This window comes from Chenopodium album, chromosome 7 (assembly GCF_948465745.1).
Source record: "Chenopodium album chromosome 7, dcCheAlbu1.1, whole genome shotgun sequence".
In the NCBI taxonomy this organism is placed as follows: domain Eukaryota; kingdom Viridiplantae; phylum Streptophyta; class Magnoliopsida; order Caryophyllales; family Amaranthaceae; genus Chenopodium; species Chenopodium album.
Window position 1 is genome coordinate 64,056,733 of NC_137840.1, and position 16,438 is coordinate 64,073,170.

The 16,438-nt window shown below is 35.8% G+C and overlaps 1 protein-coding gene across 1 annotated transcript; it reads right to left on the reverse strand.

Annotated features, from left to right (window-relative positions):
• Positions 1–240: 240 nt before the first annotated feature.
• Positions 241–14,964, reverse strand: LOC145640470 (putative glucan 1,3-beta-glucosidase A). The gene is made up of 9 exons (XM_081691745.1): positions 14,752–14,964; positions 14,329–14,448; positions 13,907–14,107; positions 13,672–13,830; positions 13,415–13,584; positions 13,211–13,320; positions 2,952–3,009; positions 2,467–2,825; positions 241–659 (listed from the first exon to the last, which is right to left on the reverse strand). The coding sequence occupies exons 1-9, from the start codon at positions 14,962–14,964 to the stop codon at positions 478–480; spliced, it is 1,572 nt and encodes a 523-aa protein (XP_081547871.1). The 3' UTR covers positions 241–477.
• Positions 14,965–16,438: the final 1,474 nt, after the last annotated feature.

The window sequence follows — 16,438 nt, forward strand, 5'->3', positions numbered from 1 at the left end:
CCAGACCTTTAGAAATCAGACTATATTTAAACTAAAATCGATTCAAAAGGAGCATAGTTCATCTAGCTATTTTTGTAGAAAAAAAAAACTCTTCACTTAGATTTGATGTGTTTTCTTCTGATGAAACGGTTATTTTAGTAAGTACCTTTTTTAAGATTTCTTAAAATGAGAAAAATGAGATTGCAACAATTCTAACAAATACTCATATAAAAATGTTGAATCTTATCTATAAAGTATCAATATTGGTCAAAATAAAAAAGGTAAAAAGTGCAAAAGTTAAAATAGAGACAGCCTACTTTAACCATTAATAGCTTATTGGAATACAAGTATATGGGCATTACATTTATTCTCATAGAGTCAAAGTATATAGCATGTACTAGTTCACCAAAGTCGTACTTTCAAAAGTGTTAGGTATCTCTCCATATCCACCCGTGCTGAGATACGTATAACACCACCAAAGCCTTAAATCTTAGAGGCTTAGAGTGTAATGTAACCATTTTGAATCATCCACCTGAGATTCCAATGATTTTTCACACTCTTGTAAGTCCAGTAAGCCCATCCAAAGGTTGCACGCCTATACACTTGAAGTTGTGCTTTTGCAAATTTTTTATAATCCTCCTTTGTCGCTCCATTCACTAACCACTCAGCAGTCCATTCTCCTGCATCAAAATATAATAATAATAATAATAATAATAATAGTAATAATAATAATAATAGTAAATTAAAAAAAAAAATCCTACATAATTAATATGTGAGATTGAAAAAAAAAAATTGCAGTTACACCAGTACGTAGTCTGGATCTGATTCCTCAAAAAAAAAAAAAAAAAAAAAGTAGTCTAGATCTGATCATGTTGTTTTAAGGATTTAATAGAAATATTGTACGTAATATGAGTTTTATAGGGGGAAAAAAGTTCAATATGAAGATATCATTTCTATATGGTCCTAACTAGACCTGGTTATTGGGCGGGTCGGGTCAGGGTCGGTGCGGGTCGGTTGTGGGTCAGGTCAAAGAGGGTCACATTTTATAGGGTCAATATAGGGTCGGGTCAATGCGGGTCGCGGGTCATTAGCGGGTCGATAATGGGCTGGCCTACAAAATATCAATTAAAATAAATATTGGACAAAGCCATTATTATATACATATGAATACAAATTTATCTATATAATTATTTTTGCATTATGTATTTTCTTTATCAATTAAATTGGAAAAACATGTTGGCCCTATGTTGACCCTGCCCAATAAGAGCCCTGTCCATCAAAAGCCCTGTCCATTAAAAGCCCTATAAGCTTGGCCCTGACCCTATTATCATTGGGCTACCTTACCCAATAACCACCTCTAGTCCTAACCAATATTAAGATTAAGTCATCATTAATTTCATATCAATATTAATTTTCCATGTGTGATACCTTTTTCCTAACATATAAGAAGGGCCGTGACCGTGAAGATGTCAAACACCCCATCCAATCTGAGTCGAATCACTCGATCAAGGTTTTAAAGGTCAATTGACGATTGGTAAATAAAAAAGATCCATAGCGACAATTTGGTAAAAAATAAAAATCTCAGGGGACATTTAGACAAAAAAAAATTAGTTTTTTTCGACAAATTCTTCAAAAATCCTAATTTAATTTGTTACTGTGTTTTTAAATTTATTTTTTCCATTTAAAAATTTGAATTAATATGCCTCCCTTTTTATTTTGCTAATTCCAATATCAAATTTATCTCCAACCTCTTCTTTATAAAGAATTTCGTTGATTAGGGGTAGGAATAGTAGTATTTAACCTTTTTTTTTTTTTTTTTACTTCAAATTGGAAATATCTCAAAAGGGGTTTAAAAATAAGGCAGAAATTTTTTAATTTTTTTTTAAAAAAAACCCACGAAAATCGAAATAAATTAAGCATTCACGAGTAGTTTGTTGGAAATTTTTATGTTTTTTGGGTTAATTGTCACTTGAAATACTTTTTTACCAAATTGTCGCTTGAAATTGGTTCTTTTTTACCAAATTGTTGTCGTAGTTATTTTTTTTATCAAATTGTCGGTAAGGGTTTTTTTATTTACCAATCTGGTCAATTGGCCATCTGTTTAAGCATAATGATATAGTATGACTCTACTTTAAACTTATTCCAACCCAACACAGTACAATCAAATCTAACCAAGTCAGTTGAATTGACACCTCTAGGAAGTAGAGGCGTAAGGCTATCATGTTCTAGCTACTTAATAGAGCATAGTTGGTTGAGTTTGTTTTTCAACTTATTGATTAGTTATTGGGCATGTACTAATCTAATTAAGGCCTCAAGGGGCTGCTTTCATTGTCTTAATATTACTACTCTTCTTAATTATTCCTAATTATCTCTAACTGTCCTACAATACTCTTAATTAGATGTACTTAATTATAGAGCTGTTAATATCAATATTCATGATACAGGGTAGCGTACTACACCACCGAGGGCTTTCATTGAATAACTTACCAACAAATATGAGGGGACCGCCGTTAGAGTTTGTCACGTAACCCAATTCCGAGGACCGGTTGTTGTAGATAAAGTCGATGTTTTGATGGACATTCAAGCCGTTATATTTATCCTCGAAAAGGCTGTAGTAATGAACATCAATTACAGTTAACTGCAATCTACCAGCAAGGGGAAACAACTCCCTTGGATTCATAGGCCCCTCTATGCGATTGCTCATTATAACATACGCACTTGGAGAATGCTTCCGGACTGCATTGTATCCTGCCTGATAGTACTTTTTTAAGGTCTCTACTGTCACAACAGGCGCTAAGGGCTCATTGAGCAGCTCTACTGCTAGCAGATTAGGAAATTTCGCATATCTGCATTCAAATGACAATGTGCTTAATGCTTTCAGCTACTTATATACTGTTAAAGGACCATCTCAACCAAAAGCTCAGATGGTTGAGGCTCAGAAATATGTTTTAAACTCTGCACTCAGCTCGTACCTTGAAGATAAGAAGTCGATGACAGAAACAGTCTGTTGTATAGTAGCATTGGTGTTGACTCGAATGAACAATACAAGAGGGGGGGTGAATTGTATTGTGGAGGAACTGGGGTAATTTTTGCGTGGTTCTAAAAGAAACTTAAACAAAAACTTTAAAGTGCAAGAGAGATTTTACGTGGAAAACTTCTTGGCCCTAATCAAGAAGAAAAACCACGACCACAAGGGATTTTAAACTCAATTCTTAATAATAATAGGGCAAACAACCTATTACAAATTAAGACTCTAAACTCAAGTTCCTCTATGAACTTAAGTTCCCCCTCAACTGATCCCTCAATCAGTTGAGCTCTCAAATCTCTCTCTTTCTCCTTGCTTCACTCAAAGCAATCTACACACTCTAGAGTTTACCCAAACTCTTCCCCAATACAACTCGAATTAAAACTCTAAGATGCTAAGTACAAAGACACTCAAGGACTTAAGTGGATTTTGACTCATTTCGAAAAGCTTAGAAGATTGTAATGTTCAAATGTACTTTTCAAAATGGAAAACCAATTCTATTTATACTAGAAGAAATCAGTTGAAAGACTCCCACGTCTGCCTTGACTTCCACTTCACCACAACTTCCATGAAACTAGGAAGTGCAGTTCGTGGAGGCTTGGGCAGCAAGCTGAAGTATTCTTGAGGAAGTGGTTTACTGCTTCCTTGAATTTCTCAACTTCCTTGACCAAGTAAAAGAACCGTTAAAAAGAGTTTCAAAGAAGATTTTATCAAGTCAGATTTTCCAAAACAATAGGATAAGGTTAAAACAGAAAATCTTTTAAAATAAATAGAATAAAAGATAATTTTCCAAAAATAAAATAAAATCTTTTTAAACAAGGAAAATAAAATCTTTATAAACTGAAATTAAATCCACTTATCATCCTATCAATAATCAACGTACTTAACAAATATACAAGAAGCCTAAAATAAATATTAAAGATACAATAGACTCCTTGGAACCTAGTGAAGCTTCGACTCTGGAGCTTCAGTTCCTCACTCAAGGAACTTAGCTTCTGATTGTCTTCTATCCTTGTCCAAAGCTCTTCTTTTGACCTTGTTCCAAGCTCCATTCTGACTCTAGAACTTCGTAGCATTTAAAACCTGTCAACACATCAAAGCTAATAGACAAATATTAAAGCCCTTATGGGTTTGCTTAGGTTCCTTGAGTCATCATCAAAACTTAAGATCAACAATATTCCCCCTTTTTGATGAATGACAAACCTAAGCAAACTCATGAATAAAATTGAAAGACAATCAGAAAAGAAAAAAAACTACTTTAAAATAAAAATGAACTAGCTTTAAAAATTAACAAGTAACAAGGAACTGAAAATTATACCTTCTAGTTTTAGATGGATGGAGAGCTTGTCAACAATTGAGTTTGCCTTCTTTTCCCCCTTTTGGCGTTCATCAAAATTAATGCACACAAATATATATATCTAATCACAGCACCATGATAATGGTGTGTGTCCAAAGCATAGAACAAAGCACATATAGGCAGAAATAGTATGCAAATAGTCATAAAGCAAGCATGCAAAATCCATATAAACAAACTGATGTTCCTCCAGAACATCCAAAAGCAAACAAAATACCCTGTTTTAAGTGTTTACAGACCAAAAGAAGCAGAATTAAACAAAGTTCAAACAAGACCAAGTTCAAAAGTCAACCAAATTTGGAAACAGAACAGAAGAAAAATAATATTAGGCTTCAGGGGCAGTGGATTGGTGCTCTTCTCCTGCATCTTCAATAGACACCTCTTCCAGCACCAAGTCTTCCAGCTTCTTCAGAATATCAGCCTGCCCTTGGGAAATGGTATCAGTGCGCTGCTGAACTGTTGTAGATAGCTCTGTAGAAGCTTTTGTCAGATCAGACACCATCTTCCCCAGAGTCTCAATTTTTTGAACCATAGCAGCCTGTGCATCCACCAGCTTTTGCACTGTTCCCTTGAGATTTTTCATTTCTAAAGCAGCACTGACAGAACTGAACCCTGCAAAGCCTACACTTTCTCTTGCATGAACTGACTGACTTTCTCCTGTTTCCTGCACAAAAGTCCCCTGTTCCCCCTGAACTAGTACTTTCTCCTCACTTAAATCAACAAAAGTAGGAGCTCCAACTTTCATTTTTGGCTTAACAGCCAGTCTTGTGCTCTTTCTTTTCCCTGTAGTAGGAGCACTACTTTTCTTCTTCTCAGAGCCCGAACCTTCTTCCTTATCTTTCATTTTTCCTTTCTTCTCTCCCTCTTCCTCACTGTTCTCTCCTTCCAGCCACTTATCCAACTCCTCATCTTCAGTCATGACCTTCACCTCTTCCTTGGCTTTAGATTGTTTTGGGATGAACTGAGTAACACCATCAACCACATGTAGGTTTCTGCTTTCAAGGGTTCTAGGTTGGACAAAGTGATTTGTTTGGAGTTTGAGGCTCTCACAGTTCTCTACAGAAATCCCAAAACTTTCTATGAGAGTGATGATCAGGTTTGCATAGCCAACTTTCAGGTGATTTGTGATGCAATGAGTGAGGTGTTTAATCATGATGGATGGAAAATTTATCTGAATTTTGTTTTCTAGACAATACATAAGCACAGCATCTAGGTGATTTGCTTCATGCCTATGCTGGGTTCTAGGGACAATGGCTTGATGGACAAAGACAAACAGGACTTTCTGAAGGGGAGAAAATAGATTATGATTGGTTTGGACTTTGGACACTTTCCCACCAATTGATTTCACAATTTCTTTTATAGACACATCACCTACACCAATTTCAGTGGCTCCTTTAAAGTATTCATTAAACCCCTCATTCGGAGTACCAAATATAGCAGCCAAATAATCAGCATCAAAACTAATTTTCTTGTTTTTGACTCTAGAAACACACACATCATCAACATTCTTGAAATTTGCACAGAATTCTTTTAAGGGAGCATGAGCAAGCACATTATTATAGCTTTCACTAAACAGTTGAATCCAATTTTGAGCTTCTAAAATCTCAAGTAGTTCAGTATACTTACAGACTTCACACCAATTTAAATTGATGCAAAAACCATGAATGAAGCGATCAGAACTTGCTTCGATTCTCTTGACAGTGGGTGGTTTCTCCAGTTGAATCCGTTCTCCCATCTCTTCCCATCCTTGTTCCTCTGGTTCCTCTTCCTCCAGCTTGCGTTTCTTTGTTTCACTTCTATCTCCAGGCAAGTTCTTTGGCTTTTCAGGGGTTGCTTTGGGTTGAGTTTCTTGCTCAATATCCATGGGTGAGTCCTTTTGTGAGGTAAATTGTATTTTAGGTGAAATATCCATGGGTGAGTAAGATGAATCGTTGAAATGCAGTATGTATTTTACGGATTGAGGAGGTGAAGAATAGTGATTAGGGTTTGGTGAGTATGGCTTCATTTTATAGTGGAGGTAATTTCTAGGAAAATGTGAGACGGTGGAAGAGTGTGGAAGGTTAATTGAATGGGGTATGTGTCGTTTGAGGAAGGTTTTGAGAAATTATTTTCACTTGGTCAGATTAAAGATGGAAGATTCATTTAATATGATTTGACATCAAGAGTCTTGATTAAATAGAGAAATTTTTGATCAGAAACTTGAATTGAATTCGAAAAGACTAGGGTATTTAATTTAGGATGAATTTAAATTTAAAGAGATAAACTTGAGAGATTAATTCAAGAATAAAAGGATAAGATTTTTCCAGTAGATAAAAATTAATTAACTGACTAGCTAATTAATTTAAGAAGTGATAGAACGAAATCTTATGAAAATATTAGGAGGAACTTGGAACAAGTCAACATAGCTTGTTAGTAATATAGATAAGCAAGTGCAATTTGATTTCTTCACATACAGCCACAATCCCATATGTATTGCCATACATTCTAATGCTCAGGACTATGTTTTCACATATACAGATTGTGTAAGACACATATAATGCATGCATGATTGACTTATACCTTGGGGAAACTTGAGGTCTTCTAACTCAATTGTATCATACCAAGTTCCATGCGCATCTTTTCAAATTTGTCCCTGCTCAAAGGCTTAGTAAGAATGTCAGCAATTTGATTTTCAGTCTCACAAAAATCTAATTCAATTAAGCCTTTTTCCACATTATCCTTAAGGAAATGATGCCTTATATGAATATGCTTTACACGAGAATGATGAACTGGATCTTTTGAAATGCATATGGCACTAGTATTATCACAATAAATAGGAATGCAATTATACTTCATACCATAGTCTCTTAGTTGTTGTTTTATCCAGAGTACTTGAGAACAACAGGCAGCAGCTGCCACATATTCAGCTTCAGCAGTTGACAAGGCCACTGTGTTCTGTTTCTTGGATCCCCAAGAAACTAGACATGGCCCAAGAAACTGAATCATCCCTGAAGTACTTTTTCTGTTCACCAGATCCCCTGCATAGTCAGCATCTGCAAAACCTTTTAACTCAAAAGTATCACTTCTAGGATAGAATAGACAAAGATTGTCAGTTCCTTTGAGGTACCTTAGGATCCTTTTTACTGCTATAAGATGTGATTCTTTAGGAATAGATTGAAACCTTGCACATAAGCCAACACTAAATGCTATATCAGGTCTACTAGCAGTTAAGTATAAAAGAGATCCAATCATACCTCTGTATCCAGTTTGATCTACACTAGTTCCTTGTAGATCTTCATCTAACCTTGTGCCTGTTCCCATAGGAGTATGGTAGGTCTTTGCTTGGTGAAGATTATATTTCTTCAGTAGTTCCTTGACATACTTTTGTTGGTGAATTGCAATACCTTTTTCTGTTTGTTTGATTTGTAGTCCAAGGAAGAAGTTGAGTTCCCCCATCATGCTCATCTCGAATTCACCACTCATTAGTTCAGCAAAGTACTTGCACAAGTTTTCGTTAGTTGCTCCAAAAATAATATCATCAACATATATTTGAACAACTAGTAAATCAGTTCCTTCAGATTTTAAAAACAAAGTTTTATCTACTTTTCCTCTTTTAAAATCATTTTGAAGAAGGAACTTAGAGAGCCTTTCATACCAAGCTCTAGGTGCTTGTTTCAGCCCATAAAGAGCTTTATCAAGCTTAAAGACATGATTAGGAAATTGGGGATTTTCAAAACCAGGAGGTTGTTCTACATACACCTCCTCTTCAAGAAAACCATTTAGAAAAGCACATTTAACATCCATTTGATACAGTTTGAAACCCATAAAAGAAGCAAATGCAATTAATATTCTAATAGCTTCTAATCTAGCAACAGGAGCAAAAGTTTCTTCGAAATCAATACCTTCTTGCTGATTGTATCCTTTCACAACAAGTCTGGCTTTGTTTCTTACGATTGTTCCGTATTCATCCAGCTTGTTCCTGAATACCCACTTGAGCCCTATCACCTTTTTGTGTTCTGGTTTCTCTTCAAGATGCCAGACCTTGTTCCTTTCAAACTCATTGAGTTCATCTTGCATGGCAATTATCCAGTCAGCATCCTTCAGAGCTTCTTCATGATTCCTTGGCTCAATTATGGATAAAAAGGCTTGGAAGGCACAGAAGTTCCTCATCTGTGATCTGGTCTGAGTTCCTCTACCAATATCACTTATAATAAGATCTGTTGGATGAGAGCCTTGATATTTGAATGGCTTTGGATGAAACTCTCTGGCAGGAACTCCAATTTGAGGCACTTCTTCTTCAGTTTCTTCTGCATTTTCCTCGTTGCCTGTCTCTTCATGATCTTGTTCCTCCGTGGTTTCTTGATGAGGAATTTCTGCATTTTCTTGATGTTCTTGCTCAGGTTCCTCTCTAGCTTCCTTGGTTTGCTTGGATGATTCTTCTTCTTCTTCCCTGTCTCTAATCATTCCAATTTCATAATCATTATTGTCTTGTTCCTGTACATTCATAAACATGTTAGATTCATCAAATATCACATGAATGCTTTCTTCTACACACATTGTATTTTTATTGTAAACTCTGTAAGCTTTGCTATTTGATGCATAGCCAAGGAACACAGCTTCATCACTTCTTTCATCAAATTTTCCTATGTTCCTTTTTCCATTATTATGGACAAAACACCTGCATCCAAAAGCTCGAAAGTGAGAAATATTGGGTTTTCTGCCCTTAAACAGTTCATAAGGAGTCTTATTGATGATTGGTCTCATCATAACTCTATTAATAATATAACAAGCAGTGTTTATAGCTTCAGCCCAGAAGTTCCTTGGAAGACCACTTGCTATGAGCATAGTTCTTGCCATGTCTTCTAATGTCCTGTTCTTCCTTTCAACAACTCCATTCTGTTGAGGAGTTCTAGGGGCTGAAAAGTTATGATCCATGCCATTTTCTTTGCAAAAGTCATCAAATCTTGAATTTTCAAACTCTGTTCCATGATCTGAACGAATATGGACAATTTGATTTCCACTTGTCTTTTGAACTCTTTTGGCAAATGATACAAATTCATCAAAAGTTTCATCCTTGCTAGACAGAAAAATCACCCAAGTAAATCTAGAAAAATCATCAATTATAACTAAGACATATTTCTTTCCACTTCTACTTTGAACACGCATGGGGCCACACAAATCCATATGGATTAGTTCCAATGGCTTTGTGGTGCTTACCATGTTTTTGCTTTTGAAAGAAGACCTGACTTGCTTGCCTCTTACACATGCATCACAGATATGTTGTATGAGGAACTTGACTGAGGGAAGCCCTATAACCAAGTTCCTTGCTCTAAGTTTATCCATGAGTGAGAAGCTAGCATGTCCAAAGCGTCTATGCCATAATAAGGGATCATCATTAATGGCACTCAGGCAGGTAAGGTTGTTCCTTGGAACAGAATTCAGATCCACAATATATGTGTTCCCTTTTCTAGTTCCTTCAAGAACAACCCTTCCTGTTTTATCATTAATGATGTTACATGAATCAGATGTAAAACTTACAGAGTTTCCTTTATCACAAAATTGTGATATGCTCAGCAGATTGTGCATTAAACCCTCGACCAAAAGTACATTTTCTATAGAATGAGAACTGGACCTTCCTACTCTTCCTTTAGCAATTACTTCACCCTTCTTGTTATCTCCAAAGGTCACAGTTCCTCCTGGATAGGCCTCTAGTGAGAGAAACTTTGATTTATCTCCTGTCATATGCTTTGAACAACCACTGTCGAGGTACCATGTGTTGTTCCCCCTCACTAGGACCTGCAAAAGAACTTATTGGTTAGTTTCAGGAACCCAGGTTTCCTTGGGTTCCTTGGACGTTGAAGCAATATCAGATTTCTTTACCCAAACTTGCCTAACATTTTTGTTCACAGACTGTTCCTTCTTGTTGCAAGTGGCAACAAGATGGCCAGTTTTACCACAGAAGGTACAAACTTTATGACTAGGCAGGTCTACATATTTTTTCTTGCCCTTATGCTTAGAACGTATAAATCCTAGACCTTCAGTTCTTTTGGTTTGAGCATTTTCAATCCACTTAGGAATTCCAACATGACTAATGCATCTTTCTTTTCGAAGCTCAAGTTCCTTCTCCAATTTTGCCTTTTCAATTCTTAACTCATCAAGATCAATTTTTAATTTTTCAAAATCCTCATTAAATTTAGGCAAAGATTCTGAGGAGGAACTTGGAGATATTTCAGCATTAGCTAGTTTATATTGAGTCAATTCAACATTAACCATAATATTTTCAAACTTGAGTTTCTCATTCATTTCTTTTAAGAGAAGATTTTTGTCAAAAAGTTCAAAAAATCTGCTTTGCACATCAGTTCGTTGATTTTCAATCCACGTACTGTGTTCCTTGCAGACTTTGAGAGCTCTTTGACACTCACCTAGACGAATACTAGTGTGAGTCCATTCATCTTCCATTTCAAACACTAAATCAATGAGAGCATCTTTAGTATAAGTTTTAAGTACATTAGGATCAAGGAATACCTCTTTAGCAAGCTCATCATTGTAAGCCCTGTCATCACGTTTGGCCATCAAACACAGATGAGCTAATTCTTCTTCAGGTTGTTCCTCTTCATCCTCACTTTCAGAATCTCTCCATGCAGCTATCATAGCCTTCCTTATGTCTGTTTTGTTGAAAGGAGTTTTGTTGTGGTTGATCTTAACTTGTTCCTTTGCCTTCCCTTTACCTTTCTCTGTTTCCCAAAGTGGACACTCACGAATGAAGTGTTCCAGTGATCCACATTTGTGACAACCAGAGTCAGCCTTTGAAGTAGAGTGTTTCTTGGTGAAGTTCCTTGACCTGTTGTTTCTGTTGAACATTCTTTTGAACCTTCTCACCAGCATAGCTGCCTCTTCTTCATCTACTTCTGATTCTTCTTGATCTCCAGCTTTGAGAGCCAAGCCTTTTCCTCGGTTTCCTTCACTGTTGCTTGTTCCCAGGTGCAACTCATGAGTCATGAGGGAACCAGCAAGTTGCTCAATGTTGAACTTTGTGAAGTCCTTTGTTTCTTGTAAGGCTGTTACCTTGGCTCTCCATCTCTCATCTTGAGGGAGGCTTCTTAGAACTTTTCTGACCTGCTCATCAATAGGGATTTGCTTTCCAAGAGAAACAAGCTCATTAATAATGTTAGTGAATCTAGTTAACATTTCCTGAATTGATTCTTTTGGTTGCATTTCAAACCGTTCATATTTTGACATGAGCAAGTCAATTTTAGAGCGTTTCACTTCGTTAGTTCCTTCATGAGTTACTTGAAGTAAATCCCAAATTTCTTTAGCATTTTTACAGCCCATAACACGATTGTGTTCATGGGGTCCAAGACCACAATGAAGTAATTTAACAGCAAGTGCATTAATTTCCATTTTCTCAAAATCTTCCTTATCAAATTCAGACATAGGTTTAGGTACTACCTCATTTTCACTGTTGGTTTTGGTAATTTCAAAATCACCAACTTCGATAACTCTCCAAACTTGGTAGTTGTCAGCTTTGATGAAGATTTCCATCCTGTTCTTCCAATAGGTGTAGAATTTCCCATTGAACATAGGAGGACGCTGCGTAGAGTAACCTTCTTCCAGTTTCTCGTGATTGTTCATCTTGATTCCAGGAACTTAACTCGTCAGGGTTTCCTGATTTCTTCGAGGAACCTGCTCTGATACCAATTGTTGACTCGAATGAACAATACAAGAGGGGGGGTGAATTGTATTGTGGAGGAACTGGGGTAATTTTTGCGTGGTTCTAAAAGAAACTTAAACAAAAACTTTAAAGTGCAAGAGAGATTTTACGTGGAAAACTTCTTGGCCCTAATCAAGAAGAAAAACCACGACCACAAGGGATTTTAAACTCAATTCTTAATAATAATAGGGAAAACAACCTATTACAAATTAAGACTCTAAACTCAAGTTCCTCTATGAACTTAAGTTCCCCCTCAACTGATCCCTCAATCAGTTGAGCTCTCAAATCTCTCTCTTTCTCCTTGCTTCACTCAAAGCAATCTACACACTCTAGAGTTTACCCAAACTCTTCCCCAATACAACTCGAATTAAAACTCTAAGATGCTAAGTACAAAGACACTCAAGGACTTAAGTGGATTTTGACTCATTTCGAAAAGCTTAGAAGATTGTAATGTTCAAATGTACTTTTCAAAATGGAAAACCAATTCTATTTATACTAGAAGAAATCAGTTGAAAGACTCCCACGTCTGCCTTGACTTCCACTTCACCACAACTTCCATGAAACTAGGAAGTGCAGTTCGTGGAGGCTTGGGCAGCAAGCTGAAGTATTCTTGAGGAAGTGGTTTACTGCTTCCTTGAATTTCTCAACTTCCTTGACCAAGTAAAAGAACCGTTAAAAAGAGTTTCAAAGAAGATTTTATCAAGTCAGATTTTCCAAAACAATAGGATAAGGTTAAAACAGAAAATCTTTTAAAATAAATAGAATAAAAGATAATTTTCCAAAAATAAAATAAAATCTTTTTAAACAAGGAAAATAAAATCTTTATAAACTGAAATTAAATCCACTTATCATCCTATCAATAATCAACGTACTTAACAAATATACAAGAAGCCTAAAATAAATATTAAAGATACAATAGACTCCTTGGAACCTAGTGAAGCTTCGACTCTGGAGCTTCAGTTCCTCACTCAAGGAACTTAGCTTCTGATTGTCTTCTATCCTTGTCCAAAGCTCTTCTTTTGACCTTGTTCCAAGCTCCATTCTGACTCTAGAACTTCGTAGCATTTAAAACCTGTCAACACATCAAAGCTAATAGACAAATATTAAAGCCCTTATGGGTTTGCTTAGGTTCCTTGAGTCATCATCAAAACTTAAGATCAACAATTGGATTTTCCCCATTCAACAGTTCCGTCTCTACTTGCACTGGGGTCAAATCTATTTTGTGCCCCGGGTGCTGCGTGTAGGTCTACAATAACCCGGATACCATATTTTCTACAGGTTTACAATATACACTTGACAATATTAGTCTCTTTTAAGAGGCTCTTGTAATTGAACAAAAATGAGAGTGAGTAAAATGAAAACGTACTGTGCCCAAGTGAAGGCGTTGTCCAAAGCCTGCAACGAACCTCCCACGAAAGGCTTAGGAGGATTCGGGCCACTGGCTATCCACCATCCTACAGGAATTCTAACAGCATTGAGTCCACTATGAGAAATGAACCTGAAATCATCTTCAACTATGAACGTCTTCCAGTGATTCTGTTACATTGAATAAATTTTATATCTGTCACAATGTTATCAACTTTCAATTGTAAATAAGTATATGCTGCTTACGACAGTGCTTACCCTCATAACTCGAGGGGCTTTTTCCGGGCCATAACCATTAGTAACCTGAAATTCACCTAGCAAGGTATTTACTATGCTCATCACAAAAACAGATGGGTTATCATCCCCCCAACCAGCATCCCCTGCATAATCTGCAGTGACAGAATCCTCTGTCTTTGCCTGCAGGAAAAATCTCAATAATAATGAATCAATGTCACCTAAGCCATTAAATGTGTACTAAAAATATGAGTTTAACCTGTAGATATAGACCATTTGAAGCTTGAATTCGAACACGATTTTTGTCATCAGATTTTCTGACAATCCGAAATATTTCAGAAGCAGCAGGAGTTTTGGCTTCTGCAACTACTGTAGGCATGCCTTTACTGTCCTGCACTACTCCTGCAAAGTGATTGCTGAACACCCGGAAATTGAACGTGTTTTTGTTGATTCTCCATAGCTACACTCCAAAAATTTGTTACGATTTACAATAATAGCGAACAAAGTAATAAGTAAACTACTACCTTCATTTCAAATTATTTACAACGATTTGACATAAAGTGTGAGTAAATGAAAATATTTATTCGTTGCAAATAATTTGAAATAGAGGTTGTACAACAAGACACCCAACAAAAATCGCAACAAATTATATTAAGCTAATGTTTAGAAGGTGTAGCTTACCTTGAAGGCTTCCCAACTTGCTGCAGAGGTTCTATTAGCAACTAAGATGGTCCCTCCGCCGTTCTCAGCACATACATACTTGCCAATTGTCACTGATTTTAGCCGAATTTGTGTTCCATCCTGTATATTTTTAGGTAGTATTATACAAATTTAGTGTCCTAATTAGAGAAATAAAATGCTTGTGTGTCAAATCAATATCTTGGCATAAAATCTGAACTCCATTTCTCATCAGAATTTTACATACAAACACATTAGTGGAAAATGCAACGTCTAATTTAATAAGTTATTTAGTTAATCAATCCCCATATAGCCACACACGTACGAACTTAATTATACATGACATGATTTGATTTATAAAAATTAGTAATAACACGTCACGTGACTACTGATCCCGGACAAAGATGAAAACTAGATAATACAAACCAGCAAGTCTTTGTTAGGAATGCCATCAAAAAGAGAAGGTACTATCCCGCCTTCAGTAACAAGCCATCCTCCTAGATTAATTGCCTTAACTTTAAAACCCGGGTTTAAGCCATGTCTGTTAGCCCTCCCAGCTTGGCACCCTACGATCAAACTTTGTATATAAATACCTGCTAACAATGAACATAAAAAGGTGTATATAATGCTAACCTTCATTATATTTTGATGATTTATGCTTATTTAATTGAAAATATTTGTCATTTTTTTTATTATAGCAGAATTATAGGGGTATATATATAACAGTATGAACTATAAAGTGTATATGAGGAACAATGGCTCAAATTATTTGGTGGACATCAATTGGCAACGCTCGCATTCGTCTAGTATTGATGCATACCATGTGATACATGAAAATTATATTTTTAAACATTTATTGCTATTTTTTTCATAACCAAACAACCTACAAAAATATAAGTTATACGAAGTAAATCTTAGGAAAATTTGTCAAAAATGCCATTTTAAGTGGTCCACTTTGTGATAAAGTTCCTTTTATAATAAAAGTGGCAATAAAGGTTCTTTTTATCCCACTTGGATTGTGAAGAGGGTCCTTTGATTGGATACCAGATATTAACTTTATTTTTCGGCAAAAAATAAAAATAAAAGACAAGTGACCTCTTAAAACCTTTTTTTTAAAAAAAAGAAAATTGCCCCAATTACACATTAAACGCACAGATGGGAGTCAAACCGCAAACTAACCTCAAATTTTGCCCAACTACACCCAATGAACCTTTTATTATCGCATGTGCCACCTGGCTTGGAGTATAGACTATAAAGTGGGTTTAAATTGAGTTAGAAGATAAAGGAAGTATGGATTGTGTTTTAACTTTTAATTGAGTTGAAAGAAATGTAATTTATTTAATGGAGTATATAGTACTCCATATTATGTAAATTGGAGTATAGTATTGATGAGTTGACACAATTATATGCCTCATGTTTTAACTTTTTATTTTAGAGTTAAAATGCCAACTCAGATTTACGTTTTACAAGTTCAAAAAATATTAAGGGTTTATCTGACTAGTACCAAAACACAATTAAAATTAATGTTATTACAAGGTTGTTGATGTGTTCAAGATTAATAAAAAAGATAAACATTTTAAAAGGCGGTTACTCGGTTAGCCAAAAGATATGTTAGTAAAATAGAGTGGGATGAACCGGATATGCTCTTCTAGGCATGTAACTAACAGTGTGTTTGGATAAAATTAGAGGAAGGAAAAGAAGGGGAGGGAGAAGAAGAGGAGGGGAGAGAAAAATGGTGAATTTTCCTTCCAAATATCTCCATTGTTAGAGGTATCATTTTCCTATAATTTAATCCCTCCATTTCTCTCCCCTCCAATTCCCTTACTTCATCATTTGTTATCCAAATGAAAGATATCACATCTCTCCATTTCCCTCTCCTTCTTTTCCTTCAATTTCCTTCTATCCAAACACACCGTAAATGCCATATTTCTAATAGTAACTGAATTTCATTGCCAATTGAGTTGGTAGGCTAATAAGTATGTATTTTAGCTTCTACATTTTATTGCAAAGTGTAAGTTTCAATCAATTTGTAAGTTGATCCGATGAAAAGATAAGAAGCATATTGTTCAGGCACATATGCTCCAATGTGATAAACCATAGAGAACATTTTACA